The 27961-nt window shown below is 39.0% G+C and overlaps 1 protein-coding gene across 5 annotated transcripts in view; it reads left to right on the plus strand.

Moving 5' to 3' along the window:
* LOC100847151 (disintegrin and metalloproteinase domain-containing protein 5-like) overlaps positions 1-25761 on the plus strand; it is a 147975-nt gene extending 122214 nt beyond the window's left edge. For 4 of the 5 annotated variants that reach the window (XM_059882369.1, XM_059882366.1, XM_059882367.1 and 1 more), the window contains 4 exons: positions 2039-2198; positions 3649-3699; positions 23750-23843; positions 25586-25761. In XM_059882369.1, the coding sequence (XP_059738352.1) occupies positions 2039-2198; positions 3649-3699; positions 23750-23843; positions 25586-25633 (353 nt within the window). In that variant the 3' untranslated portion in view covers positions 25634-25761. The remainder of the gene's footprint in view (positions 1-2038; positions 2199-3648; positions 3700-23749; positions 23844-25585) is intronic. The other variant, XM_024986449.2, reaches the window with a different exon arrangement.
* The last annotated feature ends 2200 nt before the right edge of the window (positions 25762-27961 follow it).

Raw genomic sequence — 27961 nt, forward strand, 5'->3', positions numbered from 1 at the left:
TGCAAGGAGATCCAACAAGTCCATCCTAAAGTAGATCAGTCCTGAGTGTTCATTGGAAGGACTGATGTTGAAGCTGAAACTCCAATACTTTGGCCACCTGATGTGAAGAACTGACTCATTTGAAAAGACCCTGATTCTGGGAAAGATTGAAGGCAGGAGAAGGGGATGACAGAGGATGAGATGGTTGGATGGCATCACTGACTCAATGGACATGAGTTTGAGTAAACTCCGGGAGTTGGTGATGGACAAGGAATCCTGGTATGCTGCAGGGTGTCGCAAAGGGTTGGACACGACTGAGTGACTGAACTGAACTGAACTGAACTGAATAGTTAAATGACTGGATGCCCTGAGGTATCTTTGAAAGGAGGTAGAATCCTTGAGGCAGATTGTTGGGGACTAGTTTAACCCATGGGAACTGGAGACTCAGAGTAATTAATTAAATGAAGATCTCAAGCTGAAAGAAGAATTTATAGAAAATAGTCTTTGTTGGCAGGTATCAGTACATAGTGCTCATTAAAACTAGATAGTAAAAGGGAAAGAAAGACCTTTTTTTTTTTTTTTGATCTGGGGAAACCCTACTTACACTTTCAAGGCCACTTTCATACCTTATTCATTTTCAAAATAATCACGTGATCTCCATGATTACCCAGAAGACTACACATGAGGTTGAGAATCAGTCTGCCGGTTACAACTAGAGATCTCTTCATCTGATTCTTTGTCTAATTACAAATATCATGTGATTTTTATCTTGAAGATACCGGGAACCCCAGGCACATGCACAGAGCTGACTGAAAAATAAAATGTTGCTCCTACTGTGAACTCTCTTTAAAAACCATGGGAAAAAAGGAGAAGAATTGGGGCTAGCCTAAGAGGAGAATTTTGAGCCTCAGTGATCATCCACACTGTAGCTGGCGAGTTGCTCTTCTGACTGTCAGCTCCTCCATGTGGCTAAGAAGTGATAGAGCAAGAAGTGAAGTGAAGTGAAAGTCACTTAGTCGTGTCTCACTCTTTCCGACCCCATGGACTATAGTCCATGGAATTCTCCAGGCCAGAATACTGGAGTGGGTAGCCATTCCCTTCTCTAGGGGATCTTCCTGAGCCAGGGATTGAACCCAGGACTCCCACATTGCTGAAGAGTTCATATCAAATAAAAGGAAGCAAGCCAACAAATTATGAAGAAAGTAGGACTCAATACATTAGGACTCCAGGAAGGTGAATACAGATGTCAGCTGAGAATCTATAAGAACAGATGAGGAAAATGTAAATATTAGCACTTGTCAATCAGAAATGCGTCAGAAGCAGATTTAGCCATGCATTCTATAAAATCTAGAGTCATTTTAACAATTTCCTATTGCCACATATTTGATTAAAGAACTTAGTTAAATAAGTTATTTAGAGTACTTCTAATTTTTAGAAAAAAATCTAGTAATATAAGAAAAATGCCACATAAAGTGTGAAAATTTTAGGTGCTCAGTTGTGTCCAACTTTTTGTGACCCCATTTAGTGTAGCTCCCCAGGCTTCTCCGTCCATGAAATTCTCTAGGCAAGAATACTGGAATTGGTAGTCATTTCCTTCTCCAGAGGATCTTCCCGACCCAGCGTTGAACCCGGGTCTCCTGCATTGCAGGCAAATTCTCTACCATCTGAGCCACCAGAGAAGCCCAAATGCCACACACCCCAGATTTAATTCTCACATACAGGTAAAATCCCAATACTCTTTTTGATATATATGTTTGAGCCTCAGAAACCCTGTATCAGAACAGAATTGAAGAAATACTTGCAGGTGTTAAATACGCGGTCCATTAAAGAACAATGCCTTCAGTCAAGGAAATCACCATATGGTAGAAGTTTGAAAACACAGAAACATCCGTAAAGCTCATTTAATATATTAGTTTAGGTTTTCAGATTTTATTATATTCACAGTCTAAATGAATGAATTGTTTAGTGTTTGGGAATATGGTTGGTAATGATAGCTTTGCACCATTTCATTTGGTTAATAAAATCTCTGATCAGTTTGAAATGATATTTTCCATTCAAGGTAAAAGTTTTTTGAAGGAAAGATCTCTTGGTCATCCAAAACACAGACTTCAACTCGTTTTCTACATTTCTATACCTGTGTTCATCATTGCTGCTGCTCTTATAATAAAGCAAGATAAAATAAGAGAGCTGTGCTACAAAGGAGAACTTGAAAGTGAAAGGTATATATGTTTTATTCTTATCAAATAAATAAGTCAAGAAAAAAGTATTCATGGTTCATCTAGAATATGCTAAGACTATAGGTAAAGCGATATGAGGAGAGGCACACTGATACATTTCAAACTGGCTTGGTGTGCTTCATATTTTTTCTGGTTTTACTACATTTTACCAGCAGTATTACTTGAGGAGGATGGGTGCCGAGGGTATGGTGGAGATTTATTCAGCCTCTTAATCCAATATGATAGTTTCCGCTCAGTTGTTTCTGACTCTTTGCGACCCCATGGACTGTAGACCACAGGCTCCTCTGTCCATGGAATTCTCCAGGCAAGAATACTGGATGGGGTTATCATTCCTTCTCCAGGGTGTCTTCCTCACCCATGTCTTCTGCATTGCAGGTGGATTCTTTACCATCTGAGCCACCAGGCAAGCTTTTAATCCAGACTCTGTCTATGTGGTCATATTGTACACGAGAGAATTCTCTTCATGAGAATAAATAATAACACTGCATTTAAAAATAAATTTTAAACATATAGAGCCTCAGACCAGAGGTAAATAACTTAATTAAAATACCCCACTCCACTAGAGATAAGATCTATGAATATGCCTGCATAATATTTATTTTCCTAATTCTTTATACTGCTGATTGGGCAAGTCATTTCTCAACTAGAAATTACATGTGTAGTTCATGTTAATCAGGTTAGAGAGGAGGAAGCATCATGAAATGGGGAGAAAATTATGTTTAGTCTCAGAAAACCTGGCTTCAACTCCTAAATATTGCATATCTTGATAACTATGATACCTTGAGCAAAGGGTTTAATCTTTATGTTCTTAAAATTATTCTCTGTAACTGTATAAAATGTGAGATAATAGCTTTTCAATTTATCATAAACTGGGTACACCGAATTAATAAATGACATTATCATATTATCTGTAATCCATTGCACAACAATTTAAGCATCATTATTGAACCCCTATTCATAATTTACTATATTTTCCCACAGAGGTATTTATCTCTAGTTTTACCTTCTTGGAATTGATGTAAAGAGAACATGAATATGTGTTATGAGAGGATGAAAGAAATCTATAGAAATGTATAGAAAATAAGCTGAAATTTTGGACTGCTACTTGATGGTTTTGGCTTAATTTGGGTGAGAGTTAGGATTACCACAGAATCAAGGGGCCTGCCCGCAAATATGTGGGCTTATACCATAAATATTTGAGTAAATGTGAAATGAGAATGAGAAGATTAGGTCGATATAGCGAGATGGCTGGTGGCATTTCTCCTAATATTGAGATGGTAGTTGTTTTATTGGTCTTATTTCCCTGGAAGGGAGACATTTTATTTAGTGAATCACTCTATTTCTCTGAAGAACATTCTTCATTCAAATAGTCACTTGATTAAGATTTTTAAAATTTCTCACTTTTTAAAAATAAACATTATCGATGTTACAGATCTGTGTCAGAAGAAAGCAGCACTAACAGCAAGTCATCCCCCAGTGTCAGGTGAGTATAGCAGGATTAACCATTCTGCATTGTACCTTTCGATCATTGTACAAGGAGCACTTAAAATCGTTAATTTCAAACCAAGCCTTTGTTCATAATATTCTTATATGGTCCCCATTGTAGATGCTTTTATAGTACTGAATAATAAAACTTGGTTTCATCATGTCTCAACCCTCCCTGACCCACACCAAAGGAGTGATTTCACACTAGCATTTATAACCACATGATTTTTGTTTTATTTTGAGATTTGGTAAGGAGAACTTATATCTTGATGATGTTTTACTGCCACATGAAAAGAAGACTGATATTGTAAAGATGTCAGATATGCTTATAGTTATATTTTTATGTCAGAAAAAATTATTGTTAATAAGATAGAGTCTTGGAGTTTTCATTCATTTTACTGCCTTAAGATCTCAAGTAACCACTGAATTTGACAACCATCAAGGAATGAAGAAAATAAACTAAACCCAAATTAAGTGGGAGGAAGGAAATAATAAAGGTTAGAGCAGATATGAGAAAAAGGAAGACTAGAAAAGCAATTTTAAAAATCAACAGATGTAAGCATTTTTTTTTAAATAAAAAATTAACAAACCTTTAGCTAGGCTAGTTAACTAGCACAAAAAGGGAGAAGACTAATATAATAAAACCAAAAATAGTATCATTATAAATACTACAGAATTAATCTTTTTATAGCTTATAGTTCCTTAAAGATTACTATGAACATTTGTATGCTAAGAAAGTGAAAAACCAAAAAGAAATAAACACATTCCTGGAAACATGTAACATGTCAAGATTAAATCATGAAGAAATAGAAAGTGAGCAGATTAAAACCTAGCAACTCCTACAGCTCAACTCCAGAAAAATAAATGACCCAATCAAAAAATGGGCCAAAGAGCTAAATAGACATTTCTCCAAAGAAGACATACAGATGGCTAACAAACACAGGAAAAGATGCTCAACATCACTCATTATCAGAGAAATGCAAATCAAAACCACAATGAGGTACCATCTCACACCAGTCAGAATGGCTGTGATCCAAAAGTCTACAAGCAATTAATGCTGGAGAGGGTGTGGAGAAAAGGGAACTCTCTTACACTGTTGGTGGGAATGCAAACTAGTACAGCCACTATGGAGAACAGTGTGGAGATTCCTTAAAAAACTGGAAATAGAACTGCCTTATGATCCAGCAATCCCACTGCTGGGCATACACACTGAGGAAACCAGAAGGGAAAGAGACATGTGTACCCCAATGTTCATCGCAGCACTGTTTATAATAGCCAGGACATGGAAGCAACCTAGATGTCCATCAGCAGATGAATGGATAAGAAAGCTGTGGTACATATACACAATGGAGTATTACTCAGCCATCAAAAAGAATACATTTGAATCAGTTCTAATGAGGTGGATGAAACTGGAACCTATTATACAGAGTGAAGTAAGCCAGAAAGAAAAACACCAATACAGTATACTAACACATATATATGGAATTTAGAAAGATGGTAACAATAACCCTGTGTACGAGACAGCAAAAGAGACACTGATGTATAGATCAGTCTTATGGACTCTGTGGGAGAGGGAGAGGGTGGGGAGATTTGGGAGAATGGCATTGAAACATGTATACTATCATGTATGAAACGAGTCGCCAGTCCAGGTTTGATGCACGATACTGGATGCTTGGGGCTGGTGCACTGGGATGACCCAGAGGGATGGTATGGTGAGGGAGGAGGGAGGAGGGTTCAGGATGGGGAACACATGTATACCTGTGGCAGATTCATTTCGATATTTGGCAAAACTAATACAATTATGTAAAGTTTAAAAATAAAATAAAATTAAAAAAAATAAATTAAAAAAAACATAGAAAAAACACAAATCAAAAAAACAAACAAACAAAAAAAACAACCTAGCAAGGAGAGTGAACCAGTAATTTAAACCTTCACAGCAAAGAAAAGCCCAGGACAGATTGGTTTTACTAGTGAATTTTGTCAAACATTTAAATAGGAATTAAAGTCAGTATTCTAAAACTGTTCCAAAAAGTATAAAGGTGAAAACACAAACTCATTTTATGAGGCCAGCATTACTCTGATACCAAAATTGGTAAGGACTCCACAGAAAAAGGAAACTACAAGTTAATATCTGTGATGAATATAAATGCAAAAGTTCTCCACAGATAACTAGCAAAACCAAATTCAACAGCGCATGGAAAGGATTATGCACCATGGCAGTGATATCATGGGAGTGCAAGGATGGTTCAACATATGAAAATTAATCAATGTGATAACACACACCACATTAACCAGATGAAGAATGAAAATGACAAGATTGTCTCAGTAGATATAGGAAAAAGATTTGACAAATTCAAAATGTTTTTATGATATATCCTTTCAACCAATTAAGAACAGAAGGAATTTACAACAGAGTAAAGGCCATATATATGAGAAACTCATGTAATTTATACTCACTGTTTCCATTGTTTCCCCTTCTATTTGCCATGAAGTGATGGGACCAGAAGTCATGATCTTAGTTTTCTGAATGTTGAGTTTTAGGCCATTTTTTTCAATCTCCTCTTTCACTTTCATCAAGAGGCTTTTTAATTCTTTGCTTTTTACCATAAGGGTGGTGTCATCTGCATATTTGAGGTTATTGATAGTTCTTCTGGCAATCTTGATTCCAGCTTGTGCTTCATCCAGCCCAGCATTTCTCATGATGTACTCTGCACATAAGTTAAATAAGCAGGGTGACAATATACAGCCTTGACGTACTCCCTTTCCTATTTGGAACCAGTCTGTTGTTCCGTGTCCATTTCTAACTGTTGCTTTCTGACCTGCATACAGGTTTCTCAAGAGGCAGGTCAGGTGGCTGGTATTCCCATCTCTTTCAGAATTTTCCACAGTTTGTTGTGATCCACACAGTCAAAGGCTTTGGCATAGTCAATAAAGCAGAAATAGATGTTTGTCTGGAACTCTCTTGCTTTTTCTGTGATCTAGTGAATATTGGCAATTTGATCTCTAGTTCCTCTGCCTTTCCAAATCTAGCTTGAACATCTGGAAGTCCATGGTTCATGTACTGTTGAGCCTGGCTTGGAGAAGTTTGAGCATTACTTGGCTAGTGTGTGAGATAGTGCAATTATGCAGTCGTTTGAGCATTCTTTGGCATTGCCTTTCTTTGGGATTGGAATGAAAACTGACTTTTTCCAGTCCTGTGGCCACTGCTGAGTTTTCCAAATTTGCTGGCATATTGAGTGCAGCACTTTCACAGCATCATCTTTCAGGATTTGAAATAGCTCAACTGGAATTCCATCACGTCCACTAGCTTTGTTTGTAGTGATGCTTTCTAAGGCCCGCTTGACTTCACATTCCAGGATGTCTGGCTCTATGTGAGTGATCACACCATTGTGATTTTCCAGGTCATGAAGATCTTTTTTGTACAGTTCTTCTGTGTATTGTTGCCTTCTCTTCTTAATCTCTTATGCTTCTGTTAGGTCCATACCATTTCTGTCCTTTATTATGCCCATCTTTGCATGAAATGTTCCCCTTGTATCTCTAATTTTCTTGACAAGATCTCTAGTCTTTCCCATTCTATTGTTTTCCTCTGTTTCTTTGCATTGATCACTGAGGAAGACTTTCTTCTCTCTCCTGCTATTCTTTGGAACTCTACATTCAAATGGATATATCTTTACTTTTCTCCTTTGCCTTTTACTCCTCTTCTTTTAACAGCTATTTGTGAGGCCTCCTCAGACAGCCATTTTGCCTTTTTGCATTTCTTTTTCTTGGGATTGGCCTTGATCCCTGCCTCCTCTACAATGTCAGGAACCTCTGTCCATAGTTCTTCAGGCAATCTGTCTATCAGATCTAATCCCTTGAATCTATTTCTCACTTCCACTGTATAATTGTAAGGGATTTGATTTAAATCATACCTGAATGGTCTAGTGGTTTTCCCTATTTTCTTCAATTTAGGTCTGAATTTGGCAATAAGGAGGTCATGATCTGAGCCACAGTCAACTCCAGGTCTTATTTTTGCTGACTGTATAGAGTTTCTCCATCTTTGGCTGCAAAGAATATAATAAATCTGTTTTCAGTATTGACCATCTGGTGATGTCCATGTGTAGAGTCTTCTCTTGTGTTGTTGGAAGAGGGTGTTTGCTATGACCAGTATGTTCTCTTGGCAAAACTCTATTAGCCTTTACCCTGCTTCATTCTGTACTCCAAGGCCAAATTTGCCTGTTACTCCATGTAACTCTTGACTTCCTACTTTTGCATTCCAGTCCTCTATAAGGAAAAGGACATCTTTTTTGGGTGTTAGTTCTAGAAGGTCTTGTAGTCTTCATAGAACTGTTCAACTTCAGCTTCTTCAGCATTACTGGTCAGGGCATAGACTTGGATTACTGTGATATTGAATGGTTTGCCTTGGAAACGAACAGATATTATTCTGCCTTTTTTGAGATTGCACCCAAGTACTACATTTGGGACTCTTTTGTTGACTATGAGGGCTACTTCATTTCTTCTAAGGGATTCTTGCCCACAGCCATAGATATAATGGTCATCTGAATTAAATTCACCCATTCCAGTCCATTTTAGTTCACTGATTCCTAAAGTGTTGATGTTGACTTTTGCCATCTTCTGTTTGACCACTTCCAATTTGGCTTGATTCATGAACCTAACACTCCAGGTTCCTATGCAGTGTTGCTTTTTACAGCATCGGACTTCACTTCCATCAGCAGTCACATCCACAACTGGGTGTTGTTTTTGCTTTGGCTCCGTCTCTTCATTCTTTCTGGAGTTATTTCTCCACTGATCTCCAGTAGCATATTAGGCACCCACCGACCTGGGGAGTTCATCTTTCAGTGCATCTTTTTGCCTTTTCATACTGTTCATGGGGTCTAAAAGTAAGAATACTGAAGTAGTTTGCCATTCCCTTCTCCAGCGGACCACGTTTTGTCAGAACTGTCTACCATGACCCGTCTGTCTTGGATGGCCCTACACGGCATTGCTCATAGTTTCATTGAGTTAGATAAGATTGTGGTCCATATGACCAGATTGGTTAGTTTTCTGTGATTGTGGTTTTCTGTCTGCCCTGTGATGGAGAAGGATAAGAGGCTTATGGAAGCTTCCTGATGGGAGAGACTGACTGAAGGGGAGACTGGGTCTTGATCTGATGGGTGGGGCCATGCTTAGTAAATCTTTAATCCAATTTTCTGTTGATGGGTAGGGCTGTGTTTCCTTCCTGTTATTTACCTGGCCCAAACTATGGTGGAGGTAATGAAGATAATGGTGACCTCCTTCAAAAGGTCCCATGCACACACTGCTACACTCAGTGCCCCCAACCCTGCAGCAGGCCACCACCAACCCACACCTCTGCTGGAGACTCCTGGGACACTCATGGGCAAGTCTGGGTCAGTCTCTTGTGGGGTCTCTGCTCCTTTCTCCTGTGTCCTGGTGCACACAAGATTTTGTTTGTGCCCTCCAAGGTCTGTTTTCCCAGTCTTGTGTAAGTTCTGGTGGCTCTATGGTAGGGTTAATGGCAACCTCCTCCAAGAGGGCTTATGCCATACCCAGGTCTGCTGGACCCAGAGCCCCTGTGCTGGTGACAGTCTACTGCTGACCCATACCTCCACAGGAGATACTCTAACACAGTTCTGTCTCAGTTTCTGTGGGGTCTGTGGGTCCTAATGCACCCAAGGTTTGTTTGAGCCCTTGAGCGTCTCTGGTGGGTATGGGGTTTGATTCTAAACACAATTTCCCCCCTCCTATCATCTTGCTGGCTCTTCTCTTTTGCCCTTGGATGGGGGTTATCTCCTTAGCATAGCTCCAATGCCACACAGCCACTGCTCCAGCGGTGAAACAGTGACAGACTTTTTTTTTGGGGGGGGACACCTCCAAAATCACTGTGGATGGTGATGGCAGCCATGAAATTAGAAGATGCTTATTCCTTGGAAGGAAAGTTGTGACCCACCTAGACAGCATATTAAAAAGAAGAGGCATTGCTTTGCTAACAAATGTCCATCTAGTCAAAGCTATGGTTTTTCCAGTAGTCATGTATGGATGTGAGGGTTGGACTATAAAGAAAGCTGAGCACCAAACAATTGATGCTTGTGAACTGTGGTGTTGAAGAAGATGCTTGAGAGTCTCTTGGACTGCAAGGAGATCCAACCAGTCCATCCTAAAGGAAATCAATCCTGAATATTCATTGGAAGGACTGATGCTGAAAATGAAACTCCAATACTTTGGCCACTTTATGTGAAGAACTGACTCATTAGAAAAGACCCTGGTGCTGGGAAAGATTGAAGGTGGGAGGAGAAGGGGACAACAGAAGATGAGATGGTTGAATGGCATCGCCAAGTCAAGGGACATGAGTTTGAGTAAATTCTGAAAGTTGGTGATGGATAGGGAGGCCTGGTGTGCTACAGTCCATGGGGTCACAAAGAGTTGGACATGACTGAGCGAATGAACTGAACTAAATTTATACTCAAAATGAAAAACATTGAAGCAGTTCCTATATTATCCCTTAAAAAGAATGAAAGAATGCCATTTGCAGCAACATGGATGGATCTAGAGAATGTCATACTGAGTGAAGTAAATCAGACAGAGATGGAGAAACATCATATAACATCCCTTATATGTGGAATCTAAAAAGAAGTGATACAAATGAACTCATAAAAGAGAAACAGATTCACAGACTTCCAACAAGGACCTACTGTATAGCACAGGGAACTCTGCTCAATGTTATGTGGCAGCCTGGATGGGAGGAGAGTCTGGGGGAAAATAGATACATGTATATGTGTGGTTGAGCCCCTTTGATATTCATCTGTAATTAATCAGCTATAACCCAATACAAAATAAAAAGTTTAAAAAAATCTACAAATTCAATGAAATGTCTATCAAAATTATAATGGCATTTTCACAGAAATATAAAAAATTAATTTATGTGGAACCACAAAGGACCCTCAGTAGCCAAAACATTTTGAGAACAAAGCTGGAGGTATCAAACTTCTTGATTTTAAAATACATTGCAAATAGTAATTAAATACTGTAATTAAAAGAGCATCAAACTGTTACAAAGACAAATACCAATGAAATGAAATAGTGCAGGATTCAATCCCCACATACATAGTCAAATGATCTTTGAAAGAGGTGCCAAGAATACACAGTTGGAAATGGTATTGGCAAAACTGGATATCCACACAAATAAGAATGAAATTGAAACTTATATAAGACACAAAAATAAGCTCAAAATGGATTAAAGTCTTAAATGTAACCCCAAACTATAAAAATCCTAGAAGAAAACATAGGGAGAAAGTTTCATATCATTGGTCTTAGCAATGAATTTTTGGATTAATACCAAAAGTACAGGCAACAAAAGCAAAAAATAGACAAATAGGGCTCCATCAAACTAAAACCGTCTGCATAGCAAGGGAAACATTTAATAGCATCAATAAGCAATCTATGGAAAGGGGGAACATATTTGTAAACCAAGTATCAGATAAAGGATTAGTAACCAAACACACAAGTTACTCCTACTATCAAAAAAAAAAAAAACCAAAAAACCAAAAACAAAACCCTGATTTTAAAATGGGCCAAAGAGTTGAATAGATGCTTCTCCCAAAATGCCATATTATGACGAATAGGTATAGTAGGAAAAGATAGTTCAGGTCATCAGGGAAATGCAAATCAAAATCACGTGAGGCATCACCCATTAGAATGGCTATTATTTTAAAAACCCATAAGCCAACAAATGGTGGCAAGGATGCAGAGAAATTGGAATCATTTTACATTGTTGTGGTGGTGGTTTAGTCGCTAAATCGTGTCCGACTCTTGTGACCCCATGGACTACAGCCTGCCAGGCTCCTCTGTCCATGGGATTTCCCAAGAAAGAATACTGGAGTGGTTTGCCACTTCCTTCTCCATTACATTGTTGGTGGGAATGCAAAATATTGTAGCCATTGTTCAAAACTGTTGGAGATTCCTCAAAAAAGTAAAAATAGGACTACTGTATGACCCAGCAATCTTACTTCTATATATATTTCCGAGAAGAATTGAAATCAAGATCCCAAAGAAGTATTAGCATTTTCCTGTTCATTGCAGCACGACACAAACTCAGTGTTCATCACTGGATGAGTGGATAAAGACAATGTGGTATATACATATGATGGAACGTTCAGCCATAAAAACGAGGGAAATCCTGCATATATTACCACATAGTTGAACCTTGAGGACATTATGCTGATTAAAATAAGCCAGCCACAAAAGGACACATCACTGCATGATTCCACTTAGGATATCTCAAGTTGTGAAGCTCCTAACCGAGAGCAGAATTTTAGTTACCTCAAGTTGGGGTGAGGGGATAGTGGGATGTTGCCAATCAATGAGAATGAAGTCTTAGTTGTACAAAATCTAGACATCTGCTGTATACCATCATCCATATTGTTAACAGTGTTGTTCTTAGGTGGCACAAGTGATGAAGAATTCACCTGCCAGGAGATGTGAGTTTGATACCTAGGTTGGGAAGATCCCCTAGAGGAGGAAATGGCAACCCATTCCAGTAGTCTTGCCTGGAAAATCCCATGGAGAGAGGAGCCTCGCGGGTTATAGTTCATGGGGTCACAAGAAGTCGGACACAACTGAGCACGCATGCAGCAGAACAACACTGTATGCTTAAAAATTTAAGAGAATAGATCTCATTTACGTGTTTTTAACCTCATAATAAAGTTTTTTTTAAAAATTTAGGAAGCTTTGCTTCACAAAAGACACCCTTGTGAAAGGGAAAAGGGAATTCACAACACGGGAGACGATGTTTGTAATACATATTTCCAGTAAAGGACTCACACACTTGACACTTCCTGTCAAGCAATAACAAAAGGCAGGAGCCTAATAGGCAAAACATTTGAAAGGACGCTTCACAGAAGATAATATAGAAGAAGCTCAAAACATGAAAAATTGCTTAACATCATTAGTCATCAGAAAAAGGCAAATTAAAATAAAAACAAGTGTTCCCTATACCCGTATAAGAGTGGCTAAAATTAAAAGAACTGGCAATGTCAAGGGTACGTTAGAATGTCAAGCAACAAGGACTCTAACATGCTGCAGGCAGGAGCATATATTTCATTACTTTAATACTCTTATTCCTGTTTAGCAGTTTAGCATCTCCTAAAGCTATCAGAGTGCAGGTCAGGAAGCAACAGTTAGAACTGGGCATGGAACAACAGACTGGTTCCAAATCGGACAAGGAGTATGTCAAGGTTGTATATTGGCACCCTGCTTACTTAACTTCTATGCAGAGTACATCATGAGAAATGCTGGGCTGGAGGAAGCACAAGCTGGAATCAAGATTGCTGGGAGAAATATCAGTAACCTCAGATGACACCACCCTTAATGGCAGAAAGTGAAGAACTGAAGAGCCTCTTGATGAAAGTGAAAGAGAAGAGTGAAAAAGTTGGCTTAAAGCTCAACATTCAGAAAACTAAGATTATGGCATCTGGTCCCATCACTTCATGGCAAATAGATGGGGAAACAGTGGAAACAGTGTCAGACTTTATTTTTCTGGGCTCCAAAATCACTGCTGATGGTGATTGCAGCCATGAAATTAAAAGACGCTTACTCCTTGGAAGGAAAATTATTACCAACCTAGACATCATATGAAAAAGCAGAGACATTACTTTGCCAACAAAAGCCCATCTAATCAAGGCTATGGTTTTTTGTCAGGGTACATTCAACTTTAAGGGATCCAATATGTTGCATTTTCTTCCTTTGTGTGCCATTTCTCAAGGACTCTCTGTTCCTTATCAGTTTCTGGAGTACAGAAAGGAGTAGAGCTTCACAGTTCTCAGGACTGAGATCATGGGAAAGAGCACGTGCTTGGATTCCCTTCAGTGACTCTCTTCAGCAATCTTGTACTTAATAGACTATCCATTTTATTGCAACTGGTGGAATTTCATTCTTTTTAATGGCTGAGTAATCATTTTACTGAAGATATATAAGCATGCATTTCTGCTAATAAAATACTCTTGTTCCACTAGAGACTTGGGTCCCCCATGTCCTTCTTTTGTTTCCGGCAAGTTCTTTGGAGTGTGGAGGCCTACCGAGCTCACTTTCTTGCCCTGGCTTTCAAGACCTCCTTGAGAGGATGCCCTTTGCCTTCGTGAGTGGTACAGGTCCTGTGTATGGGCTTTATTGGCTTTCCATGTGACCCAGGGGATATTGCTCTTTCTCTCTCTTTTTCTCTCTTTCTTTTCGATTCCAGTCCCCACGTCCCAATCTGTAAAAGACCGTAAGAGTTTTTCCAATAGTAATGTGTGGATGTAAGAATTCGACTATAAAGAAAGCTGAGTGCAGAAGAACTGATGCTTTTGAACTGTGGTGTTGGAGAAGACTCTTGAGAGTCCCTTGGACTGCAGGGAGATCCAACTAGTCCATCCTAAAGGAGATCAATCCTGAGTCACTGGAAGGACTGATGTTGAAGCTGAAACTCTGATACTTTGGCCACCTGATGCGAAAAGCTGACTCATTTGAAAAGACCCTGATGCTGGGAAAGATCAAGGGCAGGAGGAAAAGGAGACATAAGAGGATGAGATGGTTGGATGGCATTACTGACTCAATAGACATGAGTTTGGGTGAACTCTGGGAGTTAGTGATGGACAGGGAGTAGTTCATGGGGTCGCAAAGAGTCGGACATGACTGAGCGACTGAACTGAGCTGAACTGAAAGCTATCAGGGTTCAATTAAATGTATAATTTTTATTTTTAAAATTATCATGCTTATTAGATTTTACATTTATTTTATAAGTAATTAAAAGTGTTTCCTAGAATTTTGACAAAGAATTTCCATAAATTTTGAGCCTAGTTATCTAAAATATTTTTCTTTCCTTTTCCATTTAACTTGAATCTGCTTGTCTTTACTTTTTGTTTTATACTTTTAAATTTAAGGCTTATTCTTTTCAAACATCAGTAATCTATGTATAGGTGCTGTGCTAAGTTGCTTCAGTCATGTCTGCCTCTTTTCGACTTCATAGGCTGTAGCCTTCTGGGCTACCTCTGTCCATGGAATTCTCTAGGCAGGAATACTAGAGTGGATTGCAATGCCCTCCTCCAGAGATCTTGCCAATCCAGAGAGCAAACCCATATCTCAAGTCTCTTGTATTGGCAGGTGAATTCTTTACCTCTAGGGCCTCCTGGGTAGGCTTCAGTATATTTAACATAAACTCATTCAAAATACTTTTTATGTATGGGGGTAGAGAAAATGTAGAAAAACATTCTGAAATTCATGTGAAGGGAAAATAGGGATAACCAAATAAACTTTAGAACTAACTAGGAATGAATTGGAGAAGGCAATGGCAACCCACTCCAGTACTCTTGCCTGGAGAATCCCATGGGTGGAGGAGCCTGGTAGGCTGCAGTCCAAGGGGTCGCTCAGAGTCAGACATGACTGAGCGACTTCACTTTGACTTTTCACTTCCATGCATTGGAGAAGGAAATGGCAACCCACTCAAGTGTTCTTGCCTGGAGAATCCCAGGGACAGGGGAGCCTGGTGGATTGCTGTCTATGAGGTCACACAGAGTTGGACACTACTGAAGCGACTTAGCAGCAGCAGAAGCAATGAAGTAAAATATAGTGATTTTTATTTTCAAAAAGCCAAAACCTACAGAATATACGTGCATGGGTGCTTAGTCACTTCAGTCATGTCTGATCCTATGGACTGTAGCCCACCAGGTTTCTCTGTCCAGGGGATTCTCCAGGCAAGAATACTGGAGTGCGTTGCCATTCCCTCCTCCAGGGGATCTTCCTGACCCAGGGATTGAACTGGTGACTCTTATTTCTCTTACATTTGTGAGCTGGTTCTCTACCACTAGCACCACCTGAGCTTCCCCTTCTGATTTTTAGTGATGATCAAATATTTATTAAAATATCCAAAATACATTGGTAGGTATATGAATTAAAAATAAATTTCTCATCACAATACCCACAGAAAACTTCCATTAACTTCCATATAATAGGTATATATATCCTTAATAATTTTTCTAAAGAAATAATATAAAGCCACTTATTTATACCCCTTTTTCTTACTTGGGGACTAATTATGGGAAACTTTTATATCTTAAAATCTAGGCCTATATCATCATTTTGTGACAAATAGTATTTAGCCTAAAAATGAAAAATAACATTTTAGAAATCCATTATTATGAATCTTTACACTGTAATAAACATCCTTATATAGATATACATTTTGGAATAATTATCCAATTATAGCCTCAGTGTAAATTCCTAGAAGGGAGATTGATCAAAGCATAAATATAATGTGTACACTCTTGTTTTTTGACTGCCAAATTATCTGGTTGTAATGATCACTATCTATCTATTTGTATCAAGCTGTAACATTTTTAAGTTAGTTGTTTTTAATCATTTGGACATTTGAGTGATATGCTTTCTAAGTCTTAGTATATCTTAAATTTTACTTTCTTTCACTATCATGTTAAATTTTCTTAATTTTCCACTTGTCCTTTAGTAATGAGCTCTTTCTTTTTTTGTTAATTAATTTATTTTTTAATTCAAGGACAATTGCTTTACAGATTTTTGTAGGGGGTCATAGAGGATCTTGCCTTGATTTATGTCATCGAGTGGTCTGCCTTTGTTTTCCTCTAAGAGTTTTATAGTTTCTGGTCTTACATTTGGGTCTTTAATCAATTTTGAGTTTATCTTTGTGTACGGGGTGTTTCATTCTTTTACATGTAGCTGTCCAGTTTTCCCAGCATCATTTATCGAAGAGGCTGTCTTTGCCCCATCGTATATTCTTGCCTCCTTTGTCAAATATAAAGTACCCATGGGTGCATGGGTATATTTCTGGGCTTTCTATCTTGTTCCATTTGTCTATATTTCTGTTTATGTGCCAGTACCATACAGTCTTGATGACTGTAGCTTTATAGTATAATCTGAAGTCAGGAAGGTTGTTTCCTCCAGCTCCATTCTTTCTCAAGACTGCTTTGGCTATTCAGGGTCTTTTGTGTTTCCATGTGAATTGTGAATTTTTTAGTTCTAGTTCTGTGAAAAATGCCATTGGTAATTTGATAGGGATTGCATTGAATCTGTTGACTGCATTTGGTAGTATAGTCATTTTCACAATATTGATTCTTCCTACCCAGGAACACATCTGTTTATGTAATCTTTGATTTCTTTCATTAGTGTGTTATAATTTTCTGTGGGTAAGTTTATTCCTATATATTTAATTCTTTTTGTTGCAGTGGTGAATGGGATCGATTCCTTAATTTCTCTTTCTGATTTTTCAGAAAATTGATTTTTCTATCAATCTGATAGATTGTTAGTATATAGAACTGCAAGTGATTTCTGTGTATTGATTTTGTATCCTCCAACTTTGCTAAATTCACTGATTAGCTCTAGTAATTTTCTGATACTATCTTCAGGGTTTTCCATGTACAGTATCATGTCATCTGCAAACAGTGAGAGCTTTACTTCTTTCCTGATCTGGATTCCTTTTATTTATTTTTTCCTTCTCTAATTGCTGTAGTTAGGACTTCCAGAACTATGTTGAGTAATAGTGGTGAAAGTGGACACCCTTGTGTTGTTCTTGATCTTAGGGGGAATGCTTTCAGTTCTTCACCATTGAGAATAATGTTTGCTGTAGGCTTATCTATATGGTCTTCACTGTGTTGAGATAGGTTCCGTCTATGCCTGTTCTTTGAAGAGTTTTCATCATAAATCGGTGCTGAATTTTGTCAAAGGCCTTTTCTGCATCTATTGAGATGATCGTATGGTTTTTATCTTTCAGTTTGTTAATCTAGTGTATCACATTGAATTGCATATACTGAAGAATCCTTGCATTCCTGGAATAAACCCAACTTGATCATGGTGTAGGAGCTTTTTGATGTGTTGCTGAATTCTGTTTGCTAAAATTTTGTTGAGGACTTTTGCATCTATGTTCATCAGTGATATTGGCCTGTAGTTTTTTTGTGTGTTGTCTCTGGTTTTGGTATTAGGGTGATGGTGGGTGGCCTTGTAGAATGAGTTTGGAAGTGTTCCTTCCTCTGCAATTGTTTGAAAGAGTTTTAGAAGGATAGGTACTAGCTCTTCTCTGAATGATAGAATTCTCTTGTGAAGCCATTTGGTCCTGGGCTTTTGTTTTTTGGGAGATTTTTGATCCCAGCTTCAATTTCAGTGCTTGTAATTGGGTTGTTCATAGTATCTACTTCTTCCTGGTTCAATCTTGGAAGATTGAACTTTTCTAAGAATCTGTCCATTTCTTCCAGGTTATCCATTTTATTGCCATATAATTGTTCGTAATAGTCTCTTATAATCCTTTGTATTTCTGCATTGTCTGTTGTAATGTCTCCTTTTTCATTTCTAATTTTGTTGATTTGATTCTTTTTTTTTTTTACTTTACAATATTGTATTGGTTTTGCCATACATCAACATGCATCCGCCACGGGTGTACACGTGTTCCCCATCCTGATTCTTCTTTTTTCTTTATGAGTCTGGCTAAAGTTTTGTCAATTTTGTTTATCTTCTCAAAGAACCAGCTTTTATTTTTATTAATCTTTAGTATGTTTTTTTTTAAATTTCTTTTTCATTTAGTTCTGCTCAGATCTTTATGATATCTTTCCTTCAATTAATTTTTGGGTCTTTTAGTTCTTCTTTTCCCAGTTGTTTTGGATGTAAAGTTAGGTTGTCTGTTCGATGTTTTTCTTGTTTCTTGAGTAGGATTGTATTGTTATAAACTTCCCTCTTAGAACTGTTTTTGCTGCATCCCATAGGTTTTGAGTTGTCATGTTTTCATTGTCATTTGTTTCTAGAAATATTTTGATTTCCCTTTTGATTTCCTCAGTAACCTGTTGGTTATTTAGAAATGTGCTGTTTAATCTCCATGTGTTTGTGCTTCTTACAGTTTTTTTTCTTGTAATTGATATCTAGTCTTATAGCGTTGTGGTCAGAGAAGATGCTTGATATAATTTCAATTTTCTTAAATTTACTGAGGTTTGATTTGTGACCCAAGATGTGATCTATCCTGGAGAATGTTTTATGTGGCCTTGAGAAGAAGGCTTATTCTTCTGCATTTGGATGGAATGTCCTGAAGATATCAGTGAGATCCATCTCATCTAATGTATCCTTTAAGACTTGTGTTCCCTTATTAATTTTCTGTTTTGATGACCTGTCCATTGGTGTGAGTGGGCTGTTAAAGTTTCCTACTGTTATTGTGTTACTGTCAATTTCTCCTTTTATATCTGTTAGTGTTTGTCTTATGTATTGAGGTGCTCCTGTGTTGGGTGCATTGATATTTATAATTGTTATGTCTCCCTCTTGGATTGATCCCTTGGTCATTATGTAGTGTCCTTCCTTATCTTCTGTAATCTTTATTTTAAGGTCTATTTTGTCTAATGTGAGGATTGCTACTCCTGCTTTATTTTGCTTCCCATTTGCATGGAATATATTTTTCCATCCTCTCACTTTCAGTCCATATGTGTCTTTAGGTCTGAAGTGAGTTTTTTGTAGATAGCATATATATGGGTCTTGTTTTTGTATCCATTCAGCCAGTCTGTGTCTTTTGGTTTGAGCATTTAATCCAGTTACTTTAAAGTAATTATTGATATATATGTTCCTGTTGCTATTTTCTTAATTGTTTGGGGTTGATTTTGTAGGTCTTTTTTCTTCTGTTGTATTTCTTGACTATATAAGTCCATTTAACATTTGTTTTTAAAGTTGGTTTAGTTGCACTGAATTCTCTTAACTTTTGCTTGTCTGAAAAAATTTTTATTTCTCCATCAATTTTGAATGAGATCCTTGCAGGTACAGTAATCTTGGTTGTAGATTTTTCTCATTCAGTACTTTAAATATATCCTGCCATTCCTTTCTGGCCTGCAGAGTTTCTGCTGAAAGATCAGCTGTTAAGTGTATGGAGATTCCCTTGTATGTTACTTGTTGATTTTTCCTTGCTGCTTTTAATATTCTTTGTCTTAATCTTTGTAAGTTTGATGAGTAGGTTTCTTGGCATGTTTCTCTTTGAGTTTATCCTGTATGGGACTCTTTGTGCCTCTTGGACTTGATTGACTATTTCCTTTCCCATGTTGGGGAAAATTTCAACTATAATCTCTTCAAAAATTTTCTCGTAACCTTTCTTGTTCTCTTCTTTTTCTGGGACCCATATAATTCGAACCTTGGTATGTTTGGTATTGTCCTAGAGCTCTTTGGGACTATCCTCAGTTCTTTTCACTCTTTTTACTTTATTTTGCTCTTCAGAAGTTGTTTCCATCATTTTATCTTCTAGCTCACTGATTGGTTCTGCCATAGATATTCTGCTACTGATTTTTTCTAGAGTATTTTTAATTTCAGTCATTGTGTTGTTTGTCTCTGCATGTTTATTCTTTAATTCTTCTAGGCTGTTGTTAATTGATTCTTGCATTTTCTCCATTCTCTTTTCAAGGTTTTTGATCATCTTTACTATCATTATTCTGAATTATTTTTCAGATAGCTTGCCTATTTCCTCTTCATTTATTTGGACTTCTGTGTTTCTAGTTTGTTCCTACAATTGTGTAGTATTTCTTGGCCTTTTCATTACTTTTTAAAAAAGGTATTGTGTTTGAGGTCTTCTTTTCTAGCCTTCAAGTTTGAATTCTTTCTTACATTTGGTTTCTGCCCTCCTAAGTTTGGTCCAATAGTTTGTATAAGCCCTGATTAGGGTGAGAGTTCTGCTATTTTTTTTTTTTTTTTTGTCCCCCTCTAATGGTCAAGGCTGAGTGAGGTGGTAATCCTATTTGCTGATGACTGGATTTGTATTTTTGTTTTGTTTGTTTAGCACCACCTGTGCAGGGTGCTTCTGGTGGTTGGGTAATGCCAGGTCTTGTACCCCAGTGGTTTCCTTTGTGTGAGTTCCCACTATTTGATTAACTTTGTATGCCCCTTGATGAAATTGAAAGTGGAGAGTGAAAAAGTTGGCTTGAAGCTCAACATTCAGAAAACTAAGATCATGGCATCTGGTCTCATCACTTCATGGGAAATAGATGGGGAAACAGTGGAAACAGTGTCAGATTTTATTTTGGGGGGCTCCAAAATCACTGCAGATGGTGACTGCAGCCATGAAATTAAAAGACGCTTACTCTTTGGAAGGAAAGTTATGACCAACCTAGATAACATGTTCAAAAGCAGAGACATTACTTTGCCAACAAATGTCCGTCTAGTCAAGGCTATGGTTTTTCCAGTAGTCATGTATGGATGTGAGAGTTGGATTGTGAAGAAAGCTGAGCGCCGAAGAATTGATGCCCTTGAACTGTGGTGTTGGAGAAGACTCTTGAGAGTCCCTTGGACTGCAAGCTGATCTAACCAGTCCATTCTAAAGGAGATGGGTCCTGGGTGTTCTTTAGAAGGAGCGATGCAAAAGCTGAAACTCCAATACTTTGACCACCTCATGCAAAGAGTTGACTCATTGGAAAAGACTCTGATGCTGGGAGAGATTGGGGGCAGGAGGAGAAGGGGACAACAGAGGATGAGATGGCTGGATGGCATCACCCACTCGATGGATATGAGTTTGAGTGAACTGCAGGAGTTGGTGTTGGACAGGGAGGCCTGGCGTGCTGCAATTCATGGGGTCGCAAAGAGTCGGACATGACTGAGCAACTGAACTGAACTGATGGTTAGTTCTCTGGTAGTCTAGGGTCTTGGAGTCAGTGTTCCCACTCCAGTGGCTCAGGGCTTGATCTCTGGTCAGGAACTAAGATTCCACAAGTGGTTTGTTATGGCATTCAGTGAGACTAAAACAAATACCCAAAATGAGAAGCCAAAGAGGAACCTTAGACAAATGTCAGTTATAAAATCAGGCAAATAATAATGAAAATAATGAAATATATACCTATACATATATACTCATTAGTAAAATCAAAACAATCCAACAAAAATAAAATACAGTAGATTGACCCGCCAAACAAAAGAAACCAAAAATTATATCTACCAGTTAAGAACAAAACTAACTAAAGCACAAACTGTGAAACAAACTAAAGCAAGGTGCCAAGTGGGGAATAAAGCAATGAAAACAAAACTAATAAACATGTTGAGAGGAAGAAAGAATAGATATGCAAAGTTAAATAGAGGTAGATAAAGAAGATTTATATACATTAAAGATTAACTGCAAGGGGAAGAGAAGTGAGTTGCCATTTCCTCCTCCAATACATGAAAGTGAAAAGTCAAAGTGAAGTCACCCAGTCGTGTCTGACTCTTAGCGACCCCATGGACTGCAGCCTACCAGGCTCCTCCATCCATGGGATTTTCCAGGCAAGAGTGCTGGAGTGGGATGCCATTGCCTTCTCCAAAAATGAAACTAACTAAAGCATAAACTGGAAAACAAAACTAAAGCAAGGTGTCAAGTGGGGAATAAAGCAATGAAAACAAAAGTAACAAATATTGTGAGAGAAACGGAAAGAAATAAATAAAGAAAGAATAGATATGCAAAGTTAAATAGAGCTACAAAAAGAAAAGCAAACGAAGGAATAAATGTGTAAAAATAATAATAGGTTTTTAAAAAGTTAAAAATTAAAATAGAGGAAAAAAAAAAGGGAAAAAAAAAGGAAAAAAAAAAAAAAGAAAGAAAATCTCCATAGATTTCCAAAAGTCCAGTGTAGAGGCAGAAGTTTATAGGAACAAAAAAAGTGACTGAGAAAGAAAAAAATAAAACTCAAAAGCTTAATTAGATTTCATAGTGCCAATAAAATCGACAACTACAATGGGGGGAGGTGGTGGGAAGGGAAAAAAATAGAAAAACAAAAAAGTAAAAAAAGAAAAAAAAAAACCCCAAAGAGTCTACAGAACAAGTCAAAACACAAGAATAATAAATGTTTTTCTTGAGTCACTGCTGTCAGCGTCCTTTCCCTCGCTGGGAGTCACAGTCTGCCTCACCTCCCTAGGATGCCCTCCAACACTGTGCTGGTCTCAGGACCTGCTGTGGGGGCAGCTCAGATTCTAATCTGCTCCTACTCCTGTGTGTTCTTGCCTCCAATGTCCACAGCTGTCAGAACTAGTGTGTTTTCTTTTGTGGGAGCTCTCAATGCCCTTTTATATATGTTCCATAGACACAGAGTCTGCCTAGTTGATCATGCGGATTTAATGTGCAGCTTGTACAGCTGGTGGGAGGGGTTTGGGTCTTCTTCCTTAGCCACACTGTCCCTGGGTTTCAGTTGTGATTTTCTTTCCATCTCTGCATGTGGCTAGTCCACTGGGGTTTCCTCCTGAGGCTGCCCTGGAAGACTTGGGTGTTCCCCAGTGAGGGCCAGGTGTGGACGTGGTACAGCTGCTTGGGTTGCAGGGGCTCTGGCAGCACCAGGGACTCAGGGGAGTTGGCAGCCAGGGCAGCATGAAATATAGTGCTCTAGAAGGGTATGGCAACCAGTATTGGCCAATATGCTCCAGTATCCTTGCCTGGAAGCCTGACAGGCCACAGTCCACAGGGTTGCAAAGAGTTGGACAGACCTAAACGACCCTGGGTGCATAAAGGCAGGACATTTTTGCCTGTGTCAGCTCTGCCCCAGTGAGGGTTGAGCATGAAGTTGGCACAGCTGCTTGGCTTGCAGGGACCCTGGTGGTGCCAAGTGTGCAGGGACATGGACTGCCTCCACCACAGGAGTTACGGCTCTATCAGAGTCTTTTCCGAGCCTCTTGTAGCTGGGGATCAGAAGGCCTCTTTGGCCAGCTTTTCTTCATATCTCCTCGCATTCAGGCACTTAGAGGGCTCCCTTACTCGGGGTCCTTCTCTGTTGTTTGGTGTGTCAGGCACACAGAGGGGCCCCCCTGGCTGGGGTCCTACTGTGTGGTCTTGCACATCAGTCACTTATAGGGGCACCCTGTGTGGGGTCCTACTCTGTCCTTCAGTGTGTCAGGTGTTTGAAGGCCAGCCTTTCTGTTGTTCAGCTGCTGATGCAGGCGTGTTCGGAGAGAGAGGCCATGGTGATGGCTCCACCCCCTACACGTGACTCAGCCGTATTGCCTTGCTTCCATGGCTGCCTGGCTTTCCTCCACAGGCTTTTCCCACCACAATCTCCTCCCTCACATCCTCTCAATCCGTCTCTCTGCAGTCAACAGCAGCCCTCGCCCTGGGATTTCTCCACAATCCCTAAACTCCAGCTTGCAGCCGCTGCCTCTTCCAGGGGACCTGCGTCCCTGTCCAGGGTATGTATGGCTGCGGCAAGGACTGTCTGAGACTCATTCCATTTAGGCTGCCACGAATTGACTGTTTTACTCTCAGCCTTAAGTGTTTTTCCTCTGACTCAGACAGTTGCCCCTATGATGTGGGGAGTGGACCCCTGCTTCAGTTCCCCCACCTGCAGAGGGCAGGTCCAGTCCCACTCACACTCCTGTTTCCCCCCAGTTCCTTGTCCTACTGAGTTTTGCGTGTGTCTATTCTTTTCCTCTGGTCAGGGACTCCTGTCCACTCTCAGCTGGTGTCCTGCATGCACTTCTGTGTCTGAAGGTGTATTCCTGATGTATCCGTGGAGAGAGATGTACTCCACGGTCCACTTACTTCTCTGCCATCTTGTTCTCCGTAATGAGCTCTTTCTTTAATGAGTATGCATAGAAAGACAAATATGTAATATACTATTAATAGTAACAGATTAGAGGCACTTTTGAGGCTCTATTTATTTTAAGAAATGCTGAGTGTGTTTTTACCCTCTCTTAACTCTCTCCACTGATTTTTCTGTTAAGTTTGAATGTTAGATCTAGCCTACTGTTAATTAATTCTTGTTTTTTAAACATTATTTTCTTGGCTCCAAAAATATTTTATCATTTTTAGTTTTGTGCTGAGTTTTACAACAAACATTTTGACTTTATTTTTGCTTAAGCATTTCCATTAATCATAATTCTGAAGGATTACCTTAGATTTTAATGAGAGTAAGATCCTTTTCTGTCCAGAGAGCTTGCAATGCCTGTATCTTGCCATTACTCCCCTCTCTTGATTTATTCAATAAATTGTATATGCTTATAAGTATGCAAATCATTCTGCTTATTATAGTAGTAACAAGTAATAAACACTCATGCATTTTTTTATTCCAAAGAGGCTTTATTGCATTGAAACATTTTCAGTTTACAGAAAAATTGAGAAAAGAGTACAACTTTACATATATTTTACAATCAGTCTTCTCTATTATTACCATCTAATATTAGTTGATAAGTTACAATTGATAAAGCAATTTAATATATTATTATTAACTAAGGTCCATACTGTTTTCATATTTTCTTAGCTTTTAATAGATGTCCTTCTTCTGGTCCAGAGTCCATTCATGAGACATCATTATTTTTTGTTTAATGTTTCCTTTGGCTCCTCTTGGCTCTGATTAGTTTTTAGGTTTTTTGTTTTTGATGTCCTTGTCATTGTTGAAGACTATTGGTGGGGTATTTTTTAGTGTGTTCTTTCATGAGAATCTAAATATTCCTTTAAAACTATTCAAAACAATAAAAACTAACCATTAATATTAGCACCCAGGATGATCATTGTTAAATTATTTCAATATATAGATGTATAGACAGGTGTGTTCATGTGTGTTTGTGTTTTTATCCTTTATAGAATGTGATTGTACTTAGAAATATTGTATCTCTTTCTTTTTTGTTCTAAACTAAAATCAGTTTATATACTTAGAATGGAATTTTAGAGGCACTTTGCTTTATTGACCTAAATAGTTACCAAAAATTGATAAATAAGCACTTAGGATATTTTAGGAAGACACAAGACTAAGACTATTTGCAGCTGAGTTAACAGATGATTTTTTTTTTCTGGAATTGATTATTATTTACTTGATCCTCTCTCTTCAATTTCCATGCCTTTTAAATAAATTGCTTGTATTAGAAATATGTGGGCTCAAAAAAATAGTAACACTGTTATTTCATTTTGTGCTTTATCTTGTTTTCCCTTATAGCAACAGTCACTGACGGTCTTGCCCTATAGAGAGGATAGTACCAAATAAATCACCAGAAACTGGCCTAAACCAAGAAGGAAAAAAAAAAAACAAGCATGTTTCTATGTCCCCTCTGTTGTCAGTGCTGAGGGTTTAAATTATGAAATAATAAATCATCTGCACCTGAGTCACCCTAATTATGTCTGGTGTTTTCTCTGTATTTTCAGTTTCAACTTCCGCTGTATCTAACTTGAAAAAGACTCTGAGTCAGCTAAAAGCAGTCAAAGACCCTCACCCCACAAAGCCCTGAGAGCCTGCCAGTTGTGTCTCAAGACCCCAGCAGAGTATCCCTTTTCCTTTCTGCTCTTTCAGTTGACCTGAAGCTCTCACCCACTTTCCTCCTTCCTCCCTCATGGACTTCAGCTAGCCTATGACTTGTCCTAGTGGCATTTACTCAGGAGTTGTTGAATCCAGTCTTTCTCTTGTTACCACCTCTCCTCTTTCAAAGCTGTGTACCTGCTTTAGTGTGTTCAGATTCCTGTTTACCAAGAGGAGGTTTACCATGAAGCTAAGGGCTTCCCTCGTGGCCTAGACAGTAAAAAATCTGCCTGCAATATAGGAGACTAGGGTTCAATCCCTGGTCGGGAAGATCCTCTGGAGGAGGGCGCGGCAACCCACTCCAGTATTCTTGCCTGGAGAATCCCGTGGACAGAGGAGCCTGGCGGGCTACAATCCATGGGATTGCAAAAAGTCAGACATGACTGAGCGAGTAATACTTTCAAGGAAGCAAAAACATCAGGGCCACTTACTTGCAAAGGTTCTTTTCAAAGTCATGAACCTAATTTTTATGTATCTTTTGAGAAATGGTGTGTTACTGGGGTCTAGTAGAGATGGAATATTTGACCATGGGACACCAGGTGGCCATCCATTTGAACTGCTCATTACGGTCTGCCAAGTCGTAGAGTCAGACTCCTGTGTCGTTCAGCACAGGAGCAGTGGTGTTCCTCCTCTAGCTTGTGCCTGTGGCCTTATATTCGTCTGGGTCCAATCAGGAAATCAGGGATTACGCAGTAATTTAAATAGGTAGTTTAATAATATACTCCATTGAAGAGCCATTATAAAGATATCATGAGAACTCAACAGGTATCTTAGGTCTGAGGGAAACTACCCAAGGAAGGATACGCTTGCAAGAGTGGCCACTCTCCCAAGGCTGAGGTTCAGACCTCATTGGAGAAGGTGTAATTTCTGCCTACTTGATGGCTTGGGCCAGACATGGAGAAAAGCAGAAAACATAACTCCAGCTGGTGCTGCTGAGAGAACCAATGCCACTTCATGTGCGAGCTGGAGTGTACAGTGCCTGAATCAGGGTGGGTGTGGGTAAACCACAACCGTTGCAGGGGTTGTACAAAGTCTGTGGAGGTGGTGCCGGCAGGAGCAAGACCTGAAGTCCATGACGTGGCATCAGTAGGATCCAAGAATGTGGTTACTGGACCCAGGGAGGCCAGCGAGATCACCTAAGGGAGACATACTCTGATAGCGTGAGCACCTGGGACAAAGCATCATTGGATGTCTTCTTAGGCCGCCGCTGCTCACGCCCTGTGTAGCAGGAAAAAAAGCCAAAAACACTACACGTGGATGGAGTCTGTTCTTCCTTCAATGTGCCTCTGGTGCCCTCTGCTGGCCAGTCCTACCATTGCCTTCACGAACGGAGAAAATAGTGTTCAATCCATTATTGCAGAGCAGGTAGTGAAACTGGAAATCTGGATCTGAGAAGGAATAAATTGGTCTAAACCAGAGATTTCTCTTTTTATCACAAGAACAATTGTTTAACTTTTAACCTACGTTTTCCTTTTTTATTTTTTCTTTAGAGGCCAATTGTTGAGCTTCTCTAGTCAGTTTTTCTGTTTTTGTTCGGAGAACTATCCCTTTGGATCATGACAAGTTTGGCAGCTGTTGCCCTTTAATTCCTTGCAGAAATGCCAGCAAAGTTATTCCCTTCAGTCCCAGAGAGTCAAGTTTAGGATTCGCCAGAGTCATCATAATAGCTGAAGTGGCAGGCTTAAAGTATTGCATCTAATAATTGGTGAATTTAGGGCTGTTTAAAATTGTATTTCTGTTAGAAGTAAGGAAACCAGGTTGCTTCCACAACATTCCAAAATCATGAGCTACTCTAAAAGTATCATCAATGTAAACAGTGGCAGTTAAATTTTCTCCCAGAGTAATGGAGCATGGACTAAAAGTAATTGAGTGCATGCCCAGTTGGAGCAAATTATGAACAAGAGGACCAAAATCCTAACTGCCCCCACGTTTGGTAAGTCTGCCTTCCTGGCCCCTGGGGGCCTCAGGACCCTCATTCAGACAACACTTCCTTCTCCCCTTTGCCCCTTCCTTCTCCTG

Source organism: Bos taurus, chromosome 27 (assembly GCF_002263795.3).
Source record: "Bos taurus isolate L1 Dominette 01449 registration number 42190680 breed Hereford chromosome 27, ARS-UCD2.0, whole genome shotgun sequence".
Taxonomy (NCBI): domain Eukaryota; kingdom Metazoa; phylum Chordata; class Mammalia; order Artiodactyla; family Bovidae; genus Bos; species Bos taurus.